Below are 24,137 nucleotides of genomic sequence, written 5' to 3' on the forward strand. Positions count from 1 at the left end.
CTACTTCTGCCATCTCTTGTTGCCACATTTGAACAAAAACTGCCACCATGAGCACTAGAAACTTTTTGAAAAGCTTAAATACATGACTTTCTGTACAGACCTGTTGGAATCCTATTAGAGGTCATATATGAATACCCCAATTCCCATTTCCTCTTACTAAGATCATGGGAGATAGTTGCAATTGTTCTGTTCCATGACGTAGAAACAGAAGAGCAACCCAAGACTTAAAAGATTGCGTTTGGTTTTTTTATTTTTTAAAAACACAATAAACCAGATTTTTTTGGGGGGGGAGGAAAGACATAGGTACACCCTCAAAGAGATTTGTCACAATTTCTGGAACCTCATGCACACTGCAATGAATCATGGGTTTAATTTATATATTTTTTAAAAAAACCAGAAGCCCTTAATCTTCTTTCACATAAGCTGCATTACAAACTTGATCCAGTTTAACTGCCATGCTTTCCCTTCTAACAGCAATCCTGAATGTGGTAGTTTTGGGAAGTGGCATATGTGAATTCTCACTGCACTCACAAAGCTAGTTCCTTTGGTGACAAGCTAAGATAACTTACTTAAAGACACCATCGCCCTCCAGATCAGTTTCAACATCCCACCCTCCCACTAGGCTTCGGATGTGCAGGTACCTGAAAGTCATCACCAGCTCCCACAGAATCCCCACAACTGAGCAAACTCATTAAAAGGGTGCATTTCAAAGCTCCGAACAATGGCTAATGATATAAATGCTCCTCATCTGGAGGTTAATCCTTCCAAAGAAGCATCAGAGTAAACGCAGGAGTAGCTAATATGGTACCTCCAGATGTTGTTGGGATCACAGCTTTCATCATCACTGACTAGTGGTCATGCTGCCTGGGGATGATGGTGTTGGGAGTCCATCTAGGGGGCACCCTCACTGGCTAGGAGACAAAGCAGCTTCTCCTGGTGACTTCCCCCCCCATCCCTGTGATCTCAAGGATTCCAGGTGTGCCTCACAGCAGGACTGGGTAAAAAAGAGATGGTGGCTGATCTCCCACTTCAGCATCAAAGGGTTCAGGGGCCATCGCTGTGCTAGGGAGACATTATATGCACTGGGACTGAAAAGAAGCCTCCAGAGAGGTGGGATGCAGCTAATGGTTGCAGCCCCTTCCCAAAGCTGGAAAGGTCCCAACAAGCAATTTATTTTACTGTAGTTAATACATGAACATAAGGTGAGAGAGAAGAGCTGCTGGCTTGATCCCCAGTGCTGAGGGCAGCACCAATGAGGCAAGGGAAGAAATTGGCTGTAAAAACGAGGTAGATAATTCAAGGCCTCTCAGTCCAGTTCACAGCCAGTGAAAAGCAAGAAGGAGCGTACACTTTGGGGGCTGGGATGGTACCCTGAAAAGAGCTAATCGCTGAGCTGGAAAGTGGCCTGTTGTACTGTTTCCTTCTAGTGAAATCAAGAGTTCTTTGCCCAGACAGAAAAAATGTGTGAAACTGACAACACCCTGCTGAAGTTAATCTATAATACAATTAACTAGAGCTGTTCTTTCCTTTTCCTATAGAAGTCTACTTCACACTAGAAAACTCACTATTTTTGTGATTAGTCCCCCCCTTCCTCCCAAAAATTCAAGCTGTTGAGATTTGGGCCATAGGAGATGCAATATAAATTGAGTTTAACAGTCTTGGTTTCTCCCAATAGCAATCCTAAACACTTGAGAGCAGTTGTCTGCGAGAATTCTCGGTATTAAGAGAACTTGGCATCAGGGCCAATCACTCCAATTAGAATGTTTGGTCAGTGTACAGTGTCCATTCCAACTACTACATGCTTAAAATGGAGATGGGTAAAAGCTGCAGAACAAGTATACTTGGCTTAAAGAGGAATGTGAATGGAAAGAACTAAAGGTGTGAACAAAAAAATTCAGGGATTCAAGGACTAGATGTTAGCTATGGGCCTGGTTTGGACATCATTTTCCAGAGGGGACTGTAGAAATGGAGGGAGGCAGAATGTACAAACAGGTAATGCACACCTGTGACAAGTGAACTTCTGAATTCTAAAATGGGCCTGGATTTACCCTAATATGTCAGAACAGTATATTACTGCTTCTTCATATGCTCAAGTTTACCGATGTATATATAGATGAAGGAACAAATTCCATCTGCAAAAATGGTAATTTGTGATTGGGTGCCTAAAAATTAAAATGGATCAAGGGGCAGGGGGCTAGCATCTCTCCTATAAAACTGAGCAAGGCACAGCTTGTACAATGGGACAAGATCCCCTGCTCAAGGGCAACATTTGTTTCAAATATTCAAAAACAGATTTATACCTTGAAATGGCCATTCTCCTCATCATCATCCTCTTCCAAAAAAAGAAAGTATCAGCAAGTGAACTGATTAGAACACACACAGCCTCTTAGGAAATATCAAGGGCATGGAGAACAGAAATAAAAAAAGTGGCATGAGCGCAAGAGTTCAGAGAGGGTCCCAAAAATAAAAGTTGGGGTTTTGGGAGGGTGCATCTCCCTTTCTCAGTTCAGTCCTCGCCCCTTAGTCCAAGCCCTTGGAAACTGACACTGGCCCCAATCCAGAGCAGCCCACAAGGCTGTAGTGTGCCGTGGGGCTTTTAACACTGATTTCTTGAGAGCAGCAGTTATTTCCCAAACTGAATTTGTTTCTGATGTAAGCTGTGGTAGCTGCTGCTGGAATAGTAATAATAAAGACCCTCAAAAACTCTGCTACGCCTGCGTATGGGTGTGGAAAGGGGGCTGCTGGACCAGACCCTCAAGTAGCAAACTGGGACAGCATTGTGTCAAGTGGCCCCAAAAGGAAAGGAGGACAGTTGCTCCAGAGGGAGCACATAGGAGACACAGACAAAATGCCTGCACGAAGGACAGCCTACACTTGCGGCACCACAACGTATGGCTGGTGGGGGATCAGCTTCTGCCGCTCGTTGCAGTTGTAGATCCAGCGAGGGCGCACAAAGGACAGGTTGGCATTCTCGTTCAGAGCCTGCAACAGAAATGAGAAAAAAAGCCGGTGCTTTAATGGTCCCGAGAGCCAGTGTGGTGAAGTGGTTAAGGTGCTGTACTCCGACCTGGGAGACCAGGGTTCAAATCCCCACACAGTCATGAAGCTCCCTGGGTGACCTTGGGCCAGTCACTGCCTCTCAGCCTCAGAGGAAGGCAATGGTAAACCACCTCTGAATACTGCTTACCATGAAAACCTTATTCATAGGATTGCCATAAGTCAGAATCAAAGGCAATCCATTATTTATATTTTAATGGTCCCCTGGCCCCTCTCCAAAACGTGGAGCTAGTCCACCCAAATGTGATGCGTTTCTACTAGCACTAGCATTTAAATGAAGCTGCCCCAGTTAAAATTTAATCTTGGTTGCAAACTGACAGCCAGTGCGGTGTAGTGGATAGAGTCTCAGAACAGGACTGGAGAGAATTAGGTTCAACCCTGCCTCCCCCTGAAACATGATGCTTACTGGTGACTTTGGGCTAGCCACATCTGCCTTATTCGCTCATTCTCCCCTTGCACCATTACTATTGCACTAGGGGAAGAGTGGAGCCCACACCTGCAGGGCCCATCCCCTGCCCTCCACCCGCTGGAGAAGGTTGAAGAAGGGAGCCTGATCTCTATGTGCAGTCTTCCTGCATGATTTCCAGCCCTGATGGTGGAGGGCTCTAAACTCATGCGAGGTGTTTATGGAGAAGGGCTATGGCTCAGTGGTTAGAGGCATCTGTTTGGCATCCAAAAGGTCCCAGGTTGCATCCCCGAGTAGGGCTGAGGTCCCCTACCTGAAACCCTGGAGAGCTGCTGCCAGCTAGTGTAGCCAATACTGAGCTAGGTGGACCAATGTTATGACTTCATATAAGGCAGATTCCTATGTTTCACAGGAGCACGCAAACACACTCCAATGCATAGACAGCGGGAGGCAGGGCGGGCAGATGATCCCGTCAGGAGAGGAGTGAACAGCAGCCTCCCCCAGCCTGGTGCCTTCAAGATCCAACTCCTATCAACCCCAGGCAGCATGGGCCATAGCCAGAAATGTCAGGAGGGCATCTGGAGGGCACTAGGTTGGGGAAGGTTTGAATAGGCGATTATGTCTCAGCATAACCTACCTCACTGGGTTGTTGAGAAGATAGCTCAATCCAGACAAGACTGAGATGCTGTTGGTGGACGGGTTCTCTGATCGGATGGTGGATATATACCCTGTCCTGGACGGGGTTACACTCCCCCTAAAGGACCGGGTTCGTAGTCTGGGAGTCTTTTTAGACTCTTCCCTCTCACTTGAGGCTCAAGTAGCCTCGGTGGTTAGGAATACGTTTTACCAACTTCGGTTGGTAGCCCAGCTACGTCCCTATTTGAGTAAAGAGGACCTTACATCAGTGGTACATGCTCTGGTAACCTCACGTTTGGATTACTGTAATGCGCTTTACGTAGGGCTACCTTTGAAGACAATTCGGAAGCTACAACTAGTGCAAAATGCGGCGGCCAGATTGCTGACAAGGACCAAGCGGTCCGAGCATATAACACCTGTTCTGGCCAGCTTGCACTGGTTGCCAATATGTTTCCGGGCTAGATTCAAAGTGTTGGTATTAACCTATAAAGCCTTATACGGTGCGGGACCACGATACCTTGCGGAACGCCTCTTCCGATATGAACCGGCCCGTGCACTACGTTCTGCTACGAAGGCTCTCCTCCGGGTTCCAACTCACAGGGAGGCCCGGAGGGTGATGACAAGATCTAGGGCCTTCTCAGTGGTGGCCCCCGAACTATGGAACAGTCTCCCCGAGGAAGTACGCCTGGCGCCGACTCTGCTCTCCTTCCGGCGCCAGGTCAAAACCTTCCTATTCTCTGAAGCATTTTAAGTTACACTGATTTACTTTTAAAAATGTTTATTGTATTGGATTGATGATTGTATTTTAGTATTGTTTTGTTATTCATTGTATTTTTATGCTATTTTATGTTCACCGCCCAGAGAGCTATTGCTAGTCAGGCGGTATATAAATTTAATAAATAATAATAATAATAGTAACTTGAAGTAGAATATAGCAGTGTAATAAATACATAAATACAGACACATATAAGCTCAGCAAGGGACCTTAAGCAAGCCACTATTCCATTCATCCCAAGTCCACACTGCTACAGCAATGCAAAAATAAAAATGTGGGACTACCTTACTGGGTTTTTTTGTAACGATCATGAAAAGCTTTAGACACTGAGAAAGCATGCTAAGAATTATCACTCTGCCAATCTGTATTTACCACAGTTGCCTCTGAAACAGTCTTTCTGTACTTATCTTCGATAATGGTCTACGGGGCCACCTGAAAAGTGCACCACAGCTTACGAATGGCTGGGGTAGACCAATACAGTCTTACAAGGCTGGCAAGATGAGCTCACCTCCTCAAACGTGTCATCCCACTCTTGGGCTGTGATCACATAATTCACCCGTTCGTTCATATAGTCCTCCACTTCCCTGCAAACAGAACAGAAGCATTTCCTTATAATGTTTTGCAAAGACGGTTTTCTCTCCTCTAAGAACAGGGCTGATCTTAAAATACATCAAAGTGCAGAAAAACGGCCTACTAAGCCATACTTTGTGTGAGTGTGAGGGTTCCGAAAGAAGACCTTGCAGCCACTTTGCTCCTCCCTGGTCCTCTTCGCAGCCACACTAAGCTAAGCAAGGTTGGCTCAGCATGTCCTCCGAACCAGGACTCGGGGCTAAACTCTCCCTTGACCGGCCACAAGGTGTAGCCAAGGTTTGTTGTAAATGTGACATCTTATGGGCATCCTCTTAACATCATCAACAACAAAAAGAAGTGTTTTCGATATGTTTGTACATCATTCCCTTGTGCTAAATGTTGTATTATATTGTTTGAATCATACTTCTAAATTGCTTTATTTCAGCAGGCTCCCACGAAGTGAGTATGATATATCTGAAACATGTTAGGCATGAATGGAACTCCTGGTAGTTGCAGGAGTGGACACTCAGGGTTCTGCATACCTTCTGGATCTCTTTGTCTAGAGATAACGATAGAAAAATTGGGAAGTACACTGCAAAACTGGGGTGCTATCCTTGCCTTTCTGTGGCGCAAAATTTGGATTTTCCACCTTCTTTGGTCTTTCCTATAGACACCTTCTTCTTTTTTTGCCATCTCTAATGATAACACAATGCTATCAGCACTCCACTTGGGCCACAGCGGGCGCATTTTACAACACCATAACGAAAACTCACCCATTAAAGGCTGTGATGTAACGGTTCAAGAGGCGCCGCTCCTGAGAAGGGAATTCTCCATAAAGGAAGAAGTGTTTGCCCCCAAATAAGTCTGGCAAGGATAGTAGAGAAACTGAATGAAGACTCGGCACTTCAATCATGCTCCATAAATTAACCATGGGATCTCCAAGCATTAAGCTCATAAAGGCAGATCAAAACTAGAGGGTTGCATCCAAGGTTAGTCATCCTTGGAACACACCCAGTGAAACTAATGGATATGACTAACATAGGTCTATTGATTTCAATGGGTCTGCTCTGAATATAGCTAACAGTGGATGCAAACCAGAAGCTCTCAGGTTCCAGTCCAGTTCTGCCTTTACTAGCAAGAGACCATACAGTTGCATCCCATCTCCCAACCTCATTTTCCCAGCCGTGCCCTGCCTTAGAGCCCATGAGCCGGAAAGCTGGGGCTGCCCACCGCTAAATTATTCTTCAATGACTTATCATTAAGTCAGGTGTGGGGAACCTTTGGACTTCCAGATGTCGCTGAACTACAACTCCTATCAGCCCCAGGAAGCATGGCCAATGGCTACGGATAATGGGAGTTGTAGTTCAGCAACACCCGGAGGGCCCCATACCTGCATTAAATAATTTGCATTAAATAAGCCTCGATATATCTTTGAGATATATCACGCTGTTAGTGAGTGCCTTCTCTGCCCAGATGGTGGATGTTCACCCTGTTCTGGACGGGGTTACACTCCCCTTGAAAGAACAGGTTCGTAGCTTGGGAGTTCTTATCGACTCTTCCTTGTCTCTTGAGGCTCAGGTAGCCTCAGTGGCAAGGAATGCTTTCTACCATCTCCGATTGGTAGCCCAGCTACGTCCCTATCTGGACAGTGACGACCTCGCCTCAGTCGTTCATGCTCTGGTAACTTCTAGATTGGACTACTGCAATGCGCTCTACGTTGGGCTGCCCTTGAAGACAGTTCGGAAACTACAGTTAGTCCAGAATGCAGCGGCCAGATTGTTGACGCGGACAAGAAGGTCCGCTCATATTACACCCGTTCTGGCTCGTCTGCACTGGGTTCCTATTTGTTTCCAGGCTAAATTCAAAGTGCTGGTTTTGACCTATAAAGCCTTACACGGCATGGGACCGCAATACCTGGTGGAGCGCCTCTCCCAATATGAAACTACCCGTACACTGCGCTCAACATCTAAGGCCCTCCTCCGAGTACCATCCCATCGAGAAGCTCGGAGGGTGGTGACTAGAAATAGGGCCTTTTCGGTTGTGGCTCCCGAACTATGGAATGGTCTCCCCGATGAGGTGCGCCTGGCGCCGACGCTGCTATCTTTTCGGCACCAGGTGAAAACCTTTTTATATTCCCAGGCATTTTAATGCGTTTTATTATATGTATTGTTGTATTTTGCTGCTGTTTGATTATTTTTGTTTACCTTTGTTGGCTTGATTTTATTGTATTATTGTATTTATATATTCCTGACTGTTTTATTCTATGTACACCGCCCAGAGAGCCCTTGGGCTTAGGGCGGTATATAAATTAAATTAAATTAAATAAATAAATAAATAAATAAAAAAGAGCAAAGTTAACCTACAGCTCAACAAAAGCTACCACTCACTGTGAAAAACAAAAGGTCATCTTAAACATTTTCTTCTTCATTCCCTTTTACACTCAAGAACCAAAACAGCCAGACAAGTGTGCCTTTGATTCCCAGCCCCAGCGAGTAATATGCATTCCCATGGGTTAATCAACTAAGGCTCTAGCTGATTGATTAGAGCTACGCTTGTAGTCCTCATATCCCATCAGTCCTGACATACCTGGTAGCTCTGGGATCGGCTGATCTGGCTCCTCCTTTTCTGGCTCCCCCTTTTCCTCAACATCTGTGTTCTCATCTGTGGAACCTCCATATGGATCATCATCTGGCGCTGGGGCTGTCCTCCGTCCAGCTTGCTGCTTTTTCCGGTGCTCCTCTTCCACTCTAAAGACAAAGTGAAACAGAATCTGTTGACACAAGGGACCTGCTACCCCCTCACTACAAGCAGGCGGCGGCTCCTCCTCCTCCTAGAAGTTATTACCCACCCTTCACCCAGAGGTCCTAGGGCAGGTTACAACAACTTCACAACATAATTAAAACACTTAAAAACAACCTAAGCAACTTCACAGAAAATAGGGTGGATCCTAAAAATATACATCTCAGGTGTTGAAGGCTAGGGTGAAGAAGTCCATCTTCAGCATTCACTAAAAGTTGTACTGTGAAGTTGCCAGCCACGCTTTGGTGGGGAGGGAGTTCCACACCATTCCACAGTGAGACAAGAGCCTCAACAAGAGCACCAGCAGTGCCAGTAGGAAAATCCCCCAGAGCATTCAGGAATCCATCAGATTCCATAGGTCTGAGGGCAGACCATCTCAGTGCGGCCCCCACCCTTGCAGAGTAGAGCAGCTGCATTCTAGACCTCAGAAACTAACATGTGCATTGCCCATTTCTGCTGAAGGCTTAGAAACCATGAAACATCTATGTGAAGGACTTCCATTGAAGGGGTGGAGCTTCTCCTTTACACACAACAGCTTCCTTTCCCCCAATCCCTAACCACCTTCTCCTCGACTCGCTTACCTGCTGACCTTCATGGTACCCAGTCACTATTCCAACCCCTTTAGAATACAAAATCTTTCTTCCATCTCTGAGGGAAGTCACGGTTTACAAGTGAACCAACCACAACAACCTTCACTTGACCCACCTCCTCAGCTCGTCATCAGTGTCACCAGAGCCCTCGTCTCCATTGTCTCCAACACCTGAGATTGGGGGGGAGGAGGAGAGATGAAATTAGCACAAACAACTACTACTGTGTCATGACATTTGAATGGGGGGGGGGGCTTGCCCAGTCCAGGGCCTGCAACCCAGGAGCCACTGCCCGTTCCTTCCACTTGCTGTTCAGGGTAGATGCCAAGGATTTCTGTGTTACTTTCCAGTACCGTCCCCAAACCTGGCAGGTACAAATGGTGATACGAAAGGAAGACTCAGAGCCTCACGTGGCTTAGTGAGGGGATGCTCAGAAGGCCTGCTGGGGCCCAGAGACTATTCCGTCAAAAATGACTGGGAGAGTGAGTGGACATCAGGTGCTGCTTGCAAAGCTCATTACTAAACTATACGGAACAGAGGTAGGGAACCTGCAGCCCTCCAAATGATGTTCGGCTACATCATTCCTGATCATTGGGCCATGCTGGTTGGGGCCTATGGGAGCTGGGAGTCCCAACACCACCAGGAGGGTCACAGGTTCTCCATCCCTGATATTTATTGTATTTATTATTCGCTTGTCCTAAGTTGCCCTGCATCCTGAAGGATCTCAGGGCTGTACACAGAATACCATAAAAACAGAGCAACTCTTAAAAGAATCCAACTGTTAAAACACATCAGGTGCAGTTTATCCAGCCTATAGTCCTCACCTAAAAGCCAAGATGAAGACCTATCGTTGGTGAGTGGCATTGCTGCGCCTATAAAGCAGGAAGAGCCAATGTGGTGCCCTCTAGATGTTGTTGGATGACAACTCCAGTCAGCCAAGCCAGCATAGCCAATGGTCAGGGATGGGGGGGGGGGTTAGAGTCCAGCAACATCGGGGAGGCATCACGTTGGCAATCCTTGCTGTAACAGAAGGGAGCACCGCTAATCGGGGCACCACCACAGAGAAGCCACATCTTACATCACCACTGATTCCGTGACTGTGAGAAAGGGTCTCCTCTGCAGAGTGCTGGGCCCAGTTTTGGTACATATGGGCGGAGGAGGCCCTTCAAATATTTGAGAGCTCAAGTCATCACCTTGCATGAGGCCCGGTATACACAGATTTATAAAATTACCCTTTGTTTGTGTAGAGACACACACACACTTTTCTCCTTTTCTAATAATACTATAACTTGAGGTTTATGTCAATGGAATTGATCAGAGGAAGACTGAAGACGACTTCTTCATTCAATGCGTAATCACTTGACAGTTTTCACTACCTTAAGATGTAGCGATGGACAGTCACTTGCTCAGATGGCTTTTAAAGAAAAAAAAAGTTCCAACAATTTCATGGGGAATAGCTGTACCAATGGTTTTTGGCCAGAAAAACTAAATGGAACCTCCATGTACAGAGGTGCTATACCCCTCCCACAATATCAGATACTGGACAAAAAAAAGTGGGTGGGGGACAGTATTCATGCCCTATTTGGGAACTTTCCAAGAAGCATCTGGTGAAAATAGGATGCTCAACAAGACAAATCTTTAGTCTTGACAAGGCAGTTCTTATGGGAAGATGGAACAGAAGCGGGAGGCTAAAACAACAGCTCTCTCCCCAACATGCTAGTGGAACTAGGGCTTCACAGCCCTACCTCTGAGATCCTCATCATTGCTGGATGCTGCAGAGTCAGCGGCTGGGCCCCGTGAGTTGTTATGGATGCCACTGCTCCGAGAGGTGTTGGGGTCCTCCTCCTCTTCAGAGGATGCCCTCCTTGGTGCCATTTGTACAACTTTGGGGCTGGCAGGCATCTTGGGCTTATGGTTGGAGCTGGGCACATCAGTTCTCTGTCAAATAAAAGTAGGACTCAAGTTACAGCAGGGGTGGGGAACCATTATCGACTGAGGGCCATATTCTCGCATGGGCAACGTTCTGGGGGCCACACACCAGCAGCAGGCAGAGCCAGAGGCAGGAAGTGGGCACAGCAACCAATGGACTAACATTTGTACAGTGGGCCACATTTCAGCCAGAGGTTTACACAAATACGCCCCCTTCTCTCCATCCTGGCAAGCAGGAGGCTTTATTTATTTATTTATCACAGTTGAAGGACACAGTCCAGTCAAGCAAAGGCATTCAAGGAGGGTGCAGAGCAGGACTATCGAGGGATGTCGCCTGGGGAGTCCCATGGGTCACAGTTGGTCCCAGGGCCCAAGTTTTCCCACCCAAACGTTACAGAGAGGGCCTATTTGCCTTTGGATATTTGGAGGAAAGTTCCTCCTTTCTGCCCAAAGGAATCGTAAGAGGATTCTTTTTCCTGAACTGTTAACTGATACTTTTTTTATGCTGTACTTTTATATTTCTGTATTTTAACTATTTTGATGCTGTAGTGATCATTTTACTTGAATGGGTCTGTGACCGTATACTAATAAACAAACTTTGGATATTGCGCGGGGGGGAGGAGGCACGATCTAGCAAAAGTTAGGGGAGACGGGGTGGGGCTTATGGATTTTATAAAGCCCCTCCATAATTGAAGCACTGAATAAAAGGCACTGTGAATTAGGCTGTGTCTACACCTTTGCATAACCACTGACAGCAGAATAAGCTCTATCAAATATGCGAAACTGCACAAGTGACACAAGCTGAAAAATCCAGTTTTTCCCTTCACACAGGATCCGGCAGATGCGCAATTTCTTTTTAACAGGGCTGTCACCCAATTTTAAAAAGCCAATTAATCAAACCAAAGCTAGTCACATGTACACTAACTGAGCAATTAACACAATAGTTTTCTTGGGGGTTAACATGTGAGAGGTGCTGTCTGAACCCCTTTGATAACTGGCAGGAGGAAGTTCAGCTGATTCCACTGAAAAGATCTGATGAAAACCTTTTGTGGTGTTGTACCTGTGACCACAATGGCCCCTTCACATATGGAAGCCCTCACTGGATGTTGCAGTCCAGAGAGGGATGAACATCCTACAGGTGAAATTAGGTTTTGTAAGTCCCCTTGGGAGAGTTTCCCCTTGAAAGACGGCACAGAAATCCCTCAAACTGAATTCAGGAGGAGGAAGAGACACTGCCTTTGTTTTTAACAGGCACCATTTTTATTTTATTTTATTTATTTATTAAATTTATATCCCGCTCTTCTTCCCAAAAGGAGCCCAGGGAAGGAAGCAACAAGCAAAAAAACAATAGAAACGTCTTAAAAACAATTCCAGTTCAGATGCAGACTGGGATAAGGTCACTACTTAAAAGGCTAGTTGGAAGAGGAAAGTCTTCAGCAGGTACCGAAAAGACAACAGAGACGGGGCCCGTTTAATACTTAAGGGGAGGAAATTCCAAAGGATAGGTGCCACTACACTAAAGGCCTGATTCTTGCATCAGTATCTGCAGGAGGCCCTCAGGAGTGAGCGACAGGGTACATAAGGGGTGAGACAATTTTGGAAGAGGCATTCTCTCCTTCAATATCGCACAGGAGGGAATGCCTCTAAGATGGCACCTGTCATCTTATTTTTTAAATACTTGTATTAAAAACATTATATAGTGTGCAACATTTTAATATATTTTGAATACATTGCCCAGTTAACCAGAAGAAAGCTTTTTGCTTAAAAATCCTTTTGAACAACTGAAACAACTGACCAGCTTCAACTTGAACAAAGTAACTGGCATGACACTTTTTTGGGACATTGTATTCCCCAAAGCTGTGCCCTGGACCAGTTTTGTTTGAAAAACCACATGGGACATTTTTTTAAAAAAACTCAAATATGTTTACACCGGCTGGGACAAAAAAAAAAAAGCACTCCAATAGCAAAAGTGAATAGACGTCTAGAAATAGTTGTTGTCCCAGGTGCAAACCTATACATATGCATTGACTCAAATCTCAGGACATTGCTTACTACTATGCAGGTGACAGTATCTTACAAAGGCACCGTGTAAATTATGCAACGAGAAGTTATGCAGCTGGGGTTGATTTTACCCCATTTCATTGGAAGAACCTTGCAGCCCTACTTTTCAATCAGAGAGCGAATGTGCATGCACACAGAGAGAGAGGAAGGTCCGCTCTACCAGTTCCAGTGCAGCAATAGCAACTCTCCCCAAAACAAGGCAAGTCTCCACAGCAAACAGAGGTACTCCATTACCTGCAGATGAGCAAGGGGCTTGTGTCGGGCAGGGGTCTCTTTGTCGCTCTCTTCCTCCTGCTCGCTGCTGGAGGATTCTGGGCTTCCCATCAGGTAGCTGGGAAAGGGAATCCGCCAGTTTCAAACCCAGTTGTAGCCGAAACCAAACCTCCCATCCCAATACGACACGGGTGGGGAAAACTAGTGCCCTCCAGAGTCAGTGATAATGGGAGACTGGAGTGTTACAACACCTAGAGGGCTACAGGTTCCTTATCTCTATAATACAATAATCCTCGGCAGAGGAGCCCTTTTGGACTATTCTCTCCACGTCCCCCGACTCACCGCTTGCAGGAAAGGCGCCGCCGTGTGCGGTGACAGTCCAGTATCCACTCCTTGCGCACGATAGTGCCCCCAAGCCCTTTCACTTGGCTGTACTTAGGTGTGTTGGCAAAGGCACAGCTAGGAGGAGAGAGAGCAGAGCAAAGGGCACTCAGTGGAGGGCAGCACATCACCACCTACCAACCAGCGACAAGAGCAGAAGAGCCGACAGGAACCACAACCGTTAAAAACCAATCAGTTCAACAGGCAGATGGTTAAGGTGGCATGACTTGGGAACTGAACTCAGTTGTAATTTAGCTCTCGAGAAGACCTGCCCCACTGAACTCAGCCGCAACTTCACTCATGAGCGGACATGCAGAGGATCAGGCTGCACATCAACTCTAGTTTGTCGGACCAGCAGCCGTTTCCCACAGCTGTCCTGAAATGATGTACAGCAATCTGCGTCAACCTGGTGGCCTTCCGATATTTCGGACTGCAAGTCCCATCAGCTCCAGCCAGCAGGGCTCTGCTGCCTGATGTGGATTGTAGGCCAACACATCTAGAGGGCACCAGATCGGTGCAGGCTGGAGTATAGCTGCCCACTGCCTGTGTGTATTGCAGGGACAGGGTCCCAGGGTATGGCCTGGAGGCACATGAGGCCCCACTTTGCTGAAGCTAAGCAGGTCTGGGGGTCTAGTCAGTGCCTGGATGAGAGACCACTTGGCAACCACATGTATATTGCCTTGGGTTCCTTGATGAAAGTATGGCAGGATATGAATGTAAGAAAAATTAAAAGAATTAAAAAATTAGCAGCTAGAGTGATAGCTTTTTAATCTGCTGGGACTAATATTATTTTGCTACTTATTTTAACTGGATTGATCTGAAAATTGTTTTTGTACTGCCACTTTATAAATTGTCTTATTGCTGTTGCTTTTTCAGGCTATGCAAGCTGCCTTGTGTAGGCTATGCTCAAAAAGGCAGCAGCCTCTGAGAATATTAATAATAGGTAGATAGCAGGTGATAAAGGAACTCTCTCCTGACATCCCACCTCCCCAGACCTGGCAAAATCTGATGGGTTTTTGGGGGTGGGGTGGAGTAGAGAGACGGAAGTGGTGGAATGATTCCATTTAGTTTTGGGACCAAAGTTTTTGGAGTTATTTATGTTTCTGGTAAAACAGCCAGTCAACAAGATACAAACTAATGTCTTGGCTTGCCTGGGTGGACCCTCTGGGATTGTGCAGGCTTAAAATCTAGGGGTGGGGACAAACGGTGCTTTAGGAAGGATAGCAAGGTCCAGCGGTTTGCAGGGCACCTACATGAGGTGAGTGCTGTCAGGGGTCCAGTCTGGTCGGTACTTGGCCCCCATCTCTAGGGCCTTGTCCCGCAGCTCAGAGCGAAAAGGATTCTGGAAGCCACTCAACACAAACACAGTTCCCTGCAGGAGACGCTGGAAAGACCCATCTCCTGTCCCCTCCGAAGACTGCGTTGGTGGAAGCTTTTTGGAAGGCGGCATCTTTTGGGAAGGCGGCACTGGGGGAGAAGCTGTGAATAGGGAAACAAAAAGAACCAACAGAAATTATTTAGGATGAGGAGAGAAGGTACAGCTCATTAGCCATTCTTCCATCTGAACCAATCAAAAATGTGATGCAGAACAAGCTGCATTTAGAATCCCTGTATAAATAGTTGCTGGAACTTGGTAACATGCAAGGAAATCAGAAAGAGTCCATGCCCTGGGCTCCTTAATCCATACTTCTGACATCACATTGCATAAGATTTTAAACTACATGCACCATATGACATCCTGAGAATCTCAACTTTCATTTCTTTAAAGAACCAAGCTTCTAGCCCTTATGAATGCATACGTTTGAAAGCATCTGAACAGTGGCTGGTACTGCCAGAAGTCAGAAAAAGGTGGTAGCGGGGGAAGGAGAGAATGAGAAGGACTTCCAGGGGTTAAGCTCTGCAAACCTTTCCACAGCTTTGAGATCATGTGCAGAAGTCTAGCTCTATGTGCCCTCACTCTCAGAGATCAGGCGGTTGGCTATCAGGGACCAGGTGTTTTCTGTTATAATGACTTGATTGCAGAATGCCCACTCCCAAAACATGTTTGCCTGGCACCTATCTTGATTTCTTACAGATGACTGCTAAAAAATGTTTGCTCACTAAAGCCCTTGCCAGATTTTAAGTATGAACGGTACAGTACTGGATCTGGGACTTCAGTTCAATGTCTGAAAAGCATCTTAATTGCCATGGCCTACTCCAGCTTGGCATATAACTTTACAAAAGCTAATCTAATTTGCCTGTCCATGAATACTAAGTTAGTCATTACATTGTTATTCATTTTTGATTTATAACCCCCTTATAACCCCCTGTCCCTAAAGTGCACCCCGGGTAGCTAGCAATAAAACTACATAAAAACAATGCCTTAATATATTGATTTATATATTACAAACAGCAATTCATTCCAGCAGCGTCAAACCTTCATGGAACTATCTTTCAAAAGCCTGAACAACAACAAAAAGTCTTAACATTTCTCCAGAAGGCAGTTAAAGAGGGAGACCATCTAATTTTTCCCAAGAAGGAGTTCTACAGCTGGGGTGATGTCGCTAAGAATGCCCTGTTTCACAACCCTATTCTTCTTCATGCTACTTCTACTGATGGGACCGCAAGCATGGCCTCTCCTTGCCATCACAAATTAAAAAGTCAGGATGCAAGCCCACGCATACTTACTAAGAAGTAAGGTGGAAGGACTTAGGTGCTGAGTGAATGTGTTTAGATCCGCCCTACACAGTTACTTATCAATGCAAGCAACTTAACAGTAACTGGAACATCTCCCTGAATCAGGGAGATGACCCCAAAGTCCCATTTTCAAAATGTTCCCCTTTCCTCACACACCTTTGTGTTTCTTGGAGGGTGGTTGGGCAGGGCGGGGAGTTTCGGAATCAGGCTTCTTGGCCGCAGACGAGAGACCAGGATTTTCCTTGCTGAATTCAAACTTCCTCTTGACTGGCGTGGGCTCCTGCAAGCAGAAGGAAACGTGCAGTACAAGCCTGTGCAGGCGCAATGAGAAGGAGGACGTACTGATGTGGCATGGATTTAATCCCAGATGAAGTGTGGAGAACAACCTGTGGCTCTCCAGATGGTGTTGGGCTCCCAGCTCCTATCAGCCCCAGCCAACAACATCAGGACAGCGACAGCTTTCCTGCTCCTGGTGTATACGACTGCAACCTAAGTGCCCCTCTTAGCCAGGGCATAGCGATTTCCAGCAGTCGTACCACTACTTTCGATACGTGAGTGCCTTCAGTGTCATGCCTACCAAGGGGACAACTTTTAAAGATACAGAAGACCTCTTGGTTGCCAGGCCCAGCCTCCAAGTCTTCTGTATCTTTAAGAGTTGTGCAGGGGGAAGGGAGAATTCCACCTTGTGGTTTTTCCCATTACAGTGTTGCAAGAACACCTGCGCTTGGCTGACTTTCTTTTCTCCTAAAGATACAGGATCAGTCTCAGGCCATGAACCTGGCAACCCTACATCACAGTAAGGAATCTGTGTGAGCAGTCTGAAAAAAACATTTTTTAATTTTTTTTTAAAAAAAAACAGGGAAACGTTTTTGAGGGTCTTGAGAGCCCACAAACACCTCTTGGGGGCTAGCACCCCCCCCTTGTTCTAAGCCTTAGTGTCTCAACTGCAGTGTGAGGGATGATGATACCAACTTACCTTACAGGAAGTGTGCAGAGCTGTGCCCTCCATATGCTGTTGGAACTCCAACTCCTATCATCTCCAAGCACTGGGCCAAACTGGCTGAAGCGGATGGAAGTTGTAATCCAACAACATCTAGAGGGCCACGAGTTCCCCATCTCTGCCTCAAAGGGTTGCTGTCGGGATTACAACTAGAGAATGCATGTGAAGCACGCTGAACACTCAAAAGTGCTATAAACTGTTAAAGTAGTCAAAGTAGGGCCAGAGTTGGTTTGTTTTTAATCCCTAGCAGCTCTACTCAAGGCAAACACACATGGGTAAGGCTCAGCATCCAATCCATCCACATGGCAATGCGTTTTTACCTTAGGAGACGGTTTGGAGGTGGGTTTTTCTGCAGCTGATGGCGACGGTTCAGGGGAGCCCAACATGCTGGTTTGCAAGGAGGCAGCGGCATAACTGGGCGAGGGCTGGTCGTTCTGGGAGGCTGGAAGGACAATTAATGTAAGTACATAAGAAGAGCCTGCTGGATCAGGCCAGTGGCCCATCTAGGCCAGCATCCTGTTCTCACAGTGGCCAACCAGATGCTCATGGGAAGCCCACAAACAGAACCTGAGTACAAGAGCACTCTCCCCTCCTGCGACTTCCGGCAACTGGTTTTCAGAAACATACTGTTTCTGATTATTTATTTATTGCATTTGTATACAGCCCCATAGCCGAAGCTCTCTGAGTGGTTTACAACCATTAAAAACATTAAAAACAATTATACAAATTTAAAAACACATTTTTAAAAAGCAATTTAAAACACATTGGCTCCCATCCTTTTACCAGCTGCTCTAGAGCTGAGGGGTTTAAGGGTTTTCAGAAGGGGAAAAAGCCCGGATCTGGAGGGCAGCCTTTAGGTAAGGGGTCCCACCCTGATTAATATTCATGGGTTTTGCCTTTGCTCCATCGATTATGGTGGCAGAGCACAGCCATCATGGGTAGTAGCTACTGATAGCTTTATCTTCCATGAATTTGTCTAATCCTCCTTTGAATTTGTCTAATCCTCCAAGTTGGTGAGCCATCACTGCCTCTTGTGGGAGCGAATTCCGTGGCGATTCATTATTCTCAGCATGACAGATCTGCATTCAGAAACGCAGTGCTGACGCTACAGAACACACAGAAGTCTTTAAAAAAGGGGGGGTTTTAAGAGGGGGGTACATCCATTGAACACACACACAGGAGTTGATGCTTTGCATTTGAAGGTCTCCGGTTCAGCCCAAGGAAGCCAACAGATCCCACCACTGATGCCAACTCATTTCGACTCAGCTTAATAACAGCCATTAGTTACGATGGCTAAATAGAACCTCCATGCTCAGTGGCAGGATGGCATTCAGCATCAATTGCAGGAAGCTGTGGTGGGAAAAAGGAGGGGCATTCACGCCCTCCTTGCTGGCATCCTGGTGGCAGCTTGCTGGCCATGGAGGAGCAGCTCCATCAGGCCTCCTCTCCCTCAGCTGTCACCTGGCAGCAGCCAACCCCGCAGGGAGAGCTGGGAAGCAGGGCTCGCTCCATCCATCAGCTCTACTGAAAGACAAGCTCCAACGGGCACCTCCCTCCCCTGAGCTGTTTCTAGGCCAGCTGCTCATTATAAGAACTACAGTTTCAGAACTGGTGCCCGAGTTGGCTTTTTTCCCTCTTCCCTCCCTGTCCCTTTCCCCTTGAGCGCTGTGCGTTTTAGATGGTAAACCTGCGGGCAGGGACTGCCTTAAGAACATAAGAAGAGCCTGCTGGATCAGGCCAGTGGCACATCTAGCCCAGCATCCTGTTCTCACAGTGGCCAACCAGGTGCCTTCTTTTAACTGGTGGTAGGTAAGCCGCTCTTTGGCTGATAAGTGGGATACAAATGCTCTACAATCAATAAATAAAACAAAACAGAATACTGGACTGGAGGACCTTTGGCCTGATCCAATAAGGCTCTATGTAATCAGACAGCTGGAAGCACTACAACAGGAGTGGGGAACCTCCTGGCCCTCAAAACCCTCTCCTGGCCACCAACATGTCTCCCCAGGCCCTGCCCCTCACTGACCCTGCTTCACACCCTGAGAGTTTTTGCCCGGCTGGAATGTGTCCTTGACTTCTGATAACATCTCCTCCTTCATCTGGATGGAGGGTAGAGAGGGGTGGGTGAGCACGTGCAGGAACTAGCCGGCTGGACACAGTTAAAATTGACATACGTTGTTCTGTCCACTTTTGCCTCTTGCCCTGCCTGCCACTGGCCCCTGGCCCCCAGGAGGTTTCCAAGAAGGGAATGAGGTTCTTGAGTTGAAAAAGGTTCCCTGGCCCCGGAGCTAGACTATAGTTACCCTTAGGTGGGGAGACCAGGGGCTTGCTGGCCCGGCTGAAGAAGAGCGCGCCAGGCCTCAAGGAGCTGGAGTTGCTGTCGTCATCCTTCACCTTGAACTGGCCCAGCTTGGTGACCTTCTGTGGCATGCAGAGCAGGAAGAGAAGAGAATGGGAGTTTCAAATCAGCCAAGGAATGACAGGAAAGAAGAAGAAGAAAAAGGGAAACATCCAGGTCACAGGGAAACTCACCGGCGAAGCGGTTTTGGAATGAATCTCATCGTTTTCTGGAGGAGAGTGGAACCTCACAAAGGACAGGCCATACGCCAAGGACTGAGAAAAGAAGCCAGAAACCCAAGCGGAGGATTCAGGTTTATCAATCAGAGGCAGTCCCAAGCACTTGTCGGCCCCCTCCTCCCCCCAGGCTGCACCTTTCTTATCATCATCACACACTCCTTTCAAAGCTAGGGACCAAAGCCAGCTCAACTAACAGAACCCGCTTACACCCAAGACTGGGATGTTATTCATATATCAGGCTAACACCACCTGCTCAAACGGACCAGAAACTGTTCCCCTGATAAACAATCATCTTGATAAATAGTTGCTAATATGCTTCCTTTTCGGATCTAGACTACGTTAATCTCTGCGCTTGCATGCACTTTTGCTGGAAGTTAGCCCCATGAACGCTGCACCCTTCTACATGCTTACTTGGGAGCAACTCCCACAACTCAGTGGGACTTCTGCGTAAACCCAAGTAGGATTATGCTCAAAGTAGTATCATTTTACTAGAATTTAGTCATTTCAGGCAGCATCCCATATTTATGTTCACATCTCTGCCCTCGCCTCATCCCTGGATTGGGAACCCACATAGATGTGAGGCACTCCTTAAAGGAGTTATAAAGGTCCACGCGCTCTGTTCACCAGACAGAGCCATAATGAAGCCTTCCAAGCTAGAAGAGATGCTGTTCTTCAGTTTTCTTGCAGCATTATTATTATTATTATTATTATTATTATTATTGACATTTGTATGCCAGCCCAGGACATAAATGTGCTCTGGGCAGTTGACAATAAAGTGCTGTCATAACACATTCTGCTTCAGTATACACAATACTTTAACCTCAAGTTGCTCCTGAAATACAGGCCAGAAAGAAACCCATTTCACAGATGGGGTACAGAGAGAGATGGTAACTAACCCACCTGGCTAGCACAGCCTTCACCAACCTGGTACCATCCAGATACATTGGACTACAGCTTCCATCAACTCCAACATAGCTATGCTGGCTGGAACCAATTAGGGTTGCAGTCCAACACATCTGGAGGGGACCAGAATGAGAAAGATAGACCTAGCAAGTCTCGTAGTGAAGAGCGAAATCAATGCAGGAGTCCAGATTTGACAATGGTCAGCATCCCTTATATCCTGTCACTGTTTGCACTACCATACAAACCTTGGTGTAGGGCTGGGTACAGACGATTTTAACCCGGTCCCACTTCCTCTCAGCTGTGGCTTTCACCAGCTTATCTGGTCCAAACATACGGACCCTGTTCAGGTTGGTGCCACTCTTGCTCTCCGAGGGGGACATGAACGAGGATGTGACCAACAGCACCTGAAGTGGGAGAGAAAGGACTATGGTGGAGATCACCGTGTACCACAAGTTTAAAAAGATTACATCCTACCGTGACTTCAAGTTGCAGCTTCTAACTCAACAGATGCCAACCTAATGGGCTTGAAGGATGGGTTCAGTCATAGAGGTGCTGGTGGTAGCGGTGAAAAATCTAGAGAAGAACACTGAGATATATTTCTGGCTTCTGATGGAAACTATTAAATTCAAGGAAGAAGCACAATACACACACTGGGGGGGGCACTCTACCCACCAGTTCCTCTTGGATCTCTATAATTAGTCACATTCCACAAGGTTGCATTCAACTGACAGCTAGCTTATACTGCTGAGGTGCTGCTCATCTGTTCCCCACCCCCATTTCTATGGGTTCAAGCTTTCTTCAGTTGGGTTTAACTGCCACTTCCAGTTGGCTTTCTAAGCCTCTGTGAAATGGACCCACACCAGTAGCCTGTTTCCATAACACAGACTAACAAAACACAAAGGGATGTATTCTTTGCCAAAGAAACCGTCCTGGACAAATTACAAGACAGAGATAACTCTGATCCTGCAAAACCAAAAAACATCAGACTTTTCAGAAGAGCCTGCTTTCAAGTTAGGGGAGGAATGAGGCCTTGCAACATCCACCTACACATACAAACTCACCTCGTAGTTCTGCTCACTGGAGGAAGCAGAGCTGCCAGCCAGCACTTCGACAAATGCGGAGCCTTCATTGCCAATGTCGATGCTGTGAATCTGCTCCTCTTTCTCAAACTGTAGGGAGATAGAATAGCCTCAGCCAAAGATTAGCGAACACGCAGAAGGGCCGAACATCTGACAGGCCAAACTGAATGCAGTGCCCCAATCCTGTATGATGGTCTATCACTCATCTATGTATTGTGTGTTGTGGTGTGTGTTAGTATATTCTATATATAGGGAAGTCTGCCTTGTTACCAGAGTATTATTCACTCTGACTGGGAATGGCTCTCCCAAGGTCTCAGACAGATGTCTTTTTTCCCCAGCCCTGGTTCACAAGATCCTTCTAACTAGAGATGACAGTGATTGAACTTGGTATCTTCTGCACGCAAGCATGCGCTCTCCCAGTGAGCTATGGCTCTTTCACTGAAGGCCTATCCGACAGTCTATTTTTGCTGTGGAAAACACAGGGATTGTCGACCACCGGAAGGTCACAATGCACAGCTGCTGGGCTGCATTCAGCTTGGCGGATCACTTGCAGTTGAAGGTTTGTTACATCAAGACAACTTGCAAAGCCACTGTTTGGTTTGGAAGACGAAGATCCCGGCTCACAGGCAGCTGCTTGCATAACTTTCCAAAGCATAGTTTCTTTTTTACAAAGGGACAAGAGCAATGGGAAAAGCAGATGAATGGGGAATGTGGACATGAGCGCCCTGGCAACCCAGAGGCCACACCTAGGCCAACACGGTACCATTTTTGAAGTAGCATAACGACCTTAAGCCAGAATGCCAATAGGAAACCTGGCCAAACTTGCAAATCAAGTTATAACTATATATATGCATGTATACATGTGAGATGTTATTTGTCAATACTACAAAGATTGTCAGTTCACCCATTATGTTTTCCCCTCCACAGCCATGTATGTACCTGTAATCACATAGAGAAACGTTAGCACTAATCAGGCTGTACATACATACGACCACCACCAACCTCCATCATTGTACCAGTGTTCTATCCAGTTGTCACTGCCCACAAAATCAAGACAACCGTTGCCTTTGCCTACAGTTTTGGTTCAGTTTTGCTTCTTTCCAAGCAAGATGGGGCCATAGGCCTTCACATGCATGTAAAACTAACTGCACAGGCCAGTCCTAGGGAATATAGCCACAAAGGAAGCACATCACACCTCTCACCTCATTTACCCTCCCAACAAGCCTGTCGGGAGAACTGTGGCCAGTTTGAAGACTGTCAAAAACTCACCTGTAATATGACAGAGATGTGCTTCTCCCCAGCCTGGGCAGCCTTCCACTTGCGGTAGGTGTCGGCCTTGAGCAGGTTTTCAGCACAGTGAGTCTTGTGGGGTAGAGAAGGGAGGGGAGGTGAGAAGGGGGGAAAGAAGGGGTAGGGCAGAATCCCTCCAACTCAGAACAGCAATTACCCATCATGCTCTCCACAGCTTCCAATGCAGCATGCATTTAAAGCACACATATGCGTGCACACACACACACCCCAAAATCCTGGAAGCTAGTTTACCACACACAGAACTACAATTCTCAACATATTTAACAAACTACAGTTCCCAGGATTCTTTGGGGAAGGGATGCACTTTAAATGTATGGTGTGTACGCAGTTGGTCTCCCCATCACTCCTCCTCACCCCCTCATTTAAAGCCAGCTTATCTTCTCTGGTCTGATAGCCCTTCGTTACCACCGTTTTTTCTGCCCCCCACACACACATACACCGAATGAGCTCTTCCAGATTCCAACAATCAAAAATTAATCCCTCCCACCGCCCCGACTACGAATGGTTGCTTCCAACCGCGAAGAGGAAAGAATGGGATCTCCCTCCGTCCCTCCCTCGCCAGCCAGCCAGGGAACAGCCTCCCCAGAAAGCCGCCGCGGACTCGTTTCCACACGCTCGTCCGCACCGTGTCGGAGCTGCTCGCAGAGACCACATGTCGAATTACGATCTCCGGCATCTCCCCGCCACTTTCTGTCACCACCGTGACCCGGTAGCAAAACTCCACAAGCCACCAGGAAGTAATAGGCCACCTTGGCCGCTCATGTCTATGGTTTCCCCCTGCCCCCGCTTGACGGTCCTTCCGGAGCTTCTGCGCAGGCGTTTACGGAAACGTCGCCCGGCGCAGAAGTCACACTCGAGTCTTCCAAATGCGGGGCACGAGCGCCCCCTTGAGCCGTTTCTCTGCAAGCGCCAACAGCGGGAGTTCCTTCTCCCTCCGCCCGCTCCCGACGTTTTGGTTTTTTTTTAAATGAGCGCATGCGTTCTGTTTCACTCGCTCTCGGAGAGAAAAAGTGAAATTGAACTGTATTGGGGAGATGCAGGATTTCATTAAAGGTGAAAATAGCAAAGTACAGTCCTGGAATAAAATAAAATAAAATAAATACGACAATTTATAGCTATGAATCAATGTATTTCATATTCATTTATTGAAATCTATTAATTATGAATGCATTTATTT

At 46.8% G+C, this 24,137-nt stretch overlaps 1 protein-coding gene across 1 annotated transcript; it reads right to left on the minus strand.

Annotated features, from left to right (window-relative positions):
- Nucleotides 1-232: 232 nt before the first annotated feature.
- On the minus strand, nt 233-23,838 carry XRCC1 (X-ray repair cross complementing 1). Its single transcript, XM_061597155.1, has 17 exons — nt 23,586-23,838; nt 22,919-23,011; nt 21,632-21,739; nt 20,816-20,974; nt 19,623-19,703; nt 19,394-19,511; nt 17,411-17,532; nt 16,247-16,370; nt 14,668-14,893; nt 13,376-13,492; nt 13,055-13,151; nt 10,576-10,768; nt 8,949-9,003; nt 8,031-8,191; nt 6,218-6,308; nt 5,383-5,458; nt 233-2,982 (listed from the first exon to the last, which is right to left on the minus strand). Exons 1-17 carry the CDS (start codon nt 23,634-23,636, stop codon nt 2,869-2,871), a joined length of 1,986 nt encoding a protein of 661 aa, XP_061453139.1. The 5' UTR covers nt 23,637-23,838; the 3' UTR covers nt 233-2,868.
- Between the last annotated feature and the right edge of the window lie 299 nt (nt 23,839-24,137).

The sequence above is a fragment of the Rhineura floridana genome, chromosome 15 (assembly GCF_030035675.1).
Source record: "Rhineura floridana isolate rRhiFlo1 chromosome 15, rRhiFlo1.hap2, whole genome shotgun sequence".
NCBI lineage: Eukaryota > Metazoa > Chordata > Lepidosauria > Squamata > Rhineuridae > Rhineura > Rhineura floridana.

What these genes read in the sequence shown, in the direction of transcription:
- XRCC1 (XM_061597155.1), bottom strand. Translation starts at nt 23,636, where the DNA reads ATGCCGGAGATCGTAATTCGACATGTGGTCTCTGCGAGCAGCTCCGAC. An exon ending in GTACCCAGCCCTACACCAAG is followed by an intron (nt 19,704 to 20,815) that starts GTTTGTATGGTA and finishes TTCTTTTCTCAG; the next exon opens with TCCTTGGCGTATGGCCTGTC. An exon ending in ATTCCAAAACCGCTTCGCCG is followed by an intron (nt 19,512 to 19,622) that starts GTGAGTTTCCCT and finishes TGCATGCCACAG; the next exon opens with AAGGTCACCAAGCTGGGCCA.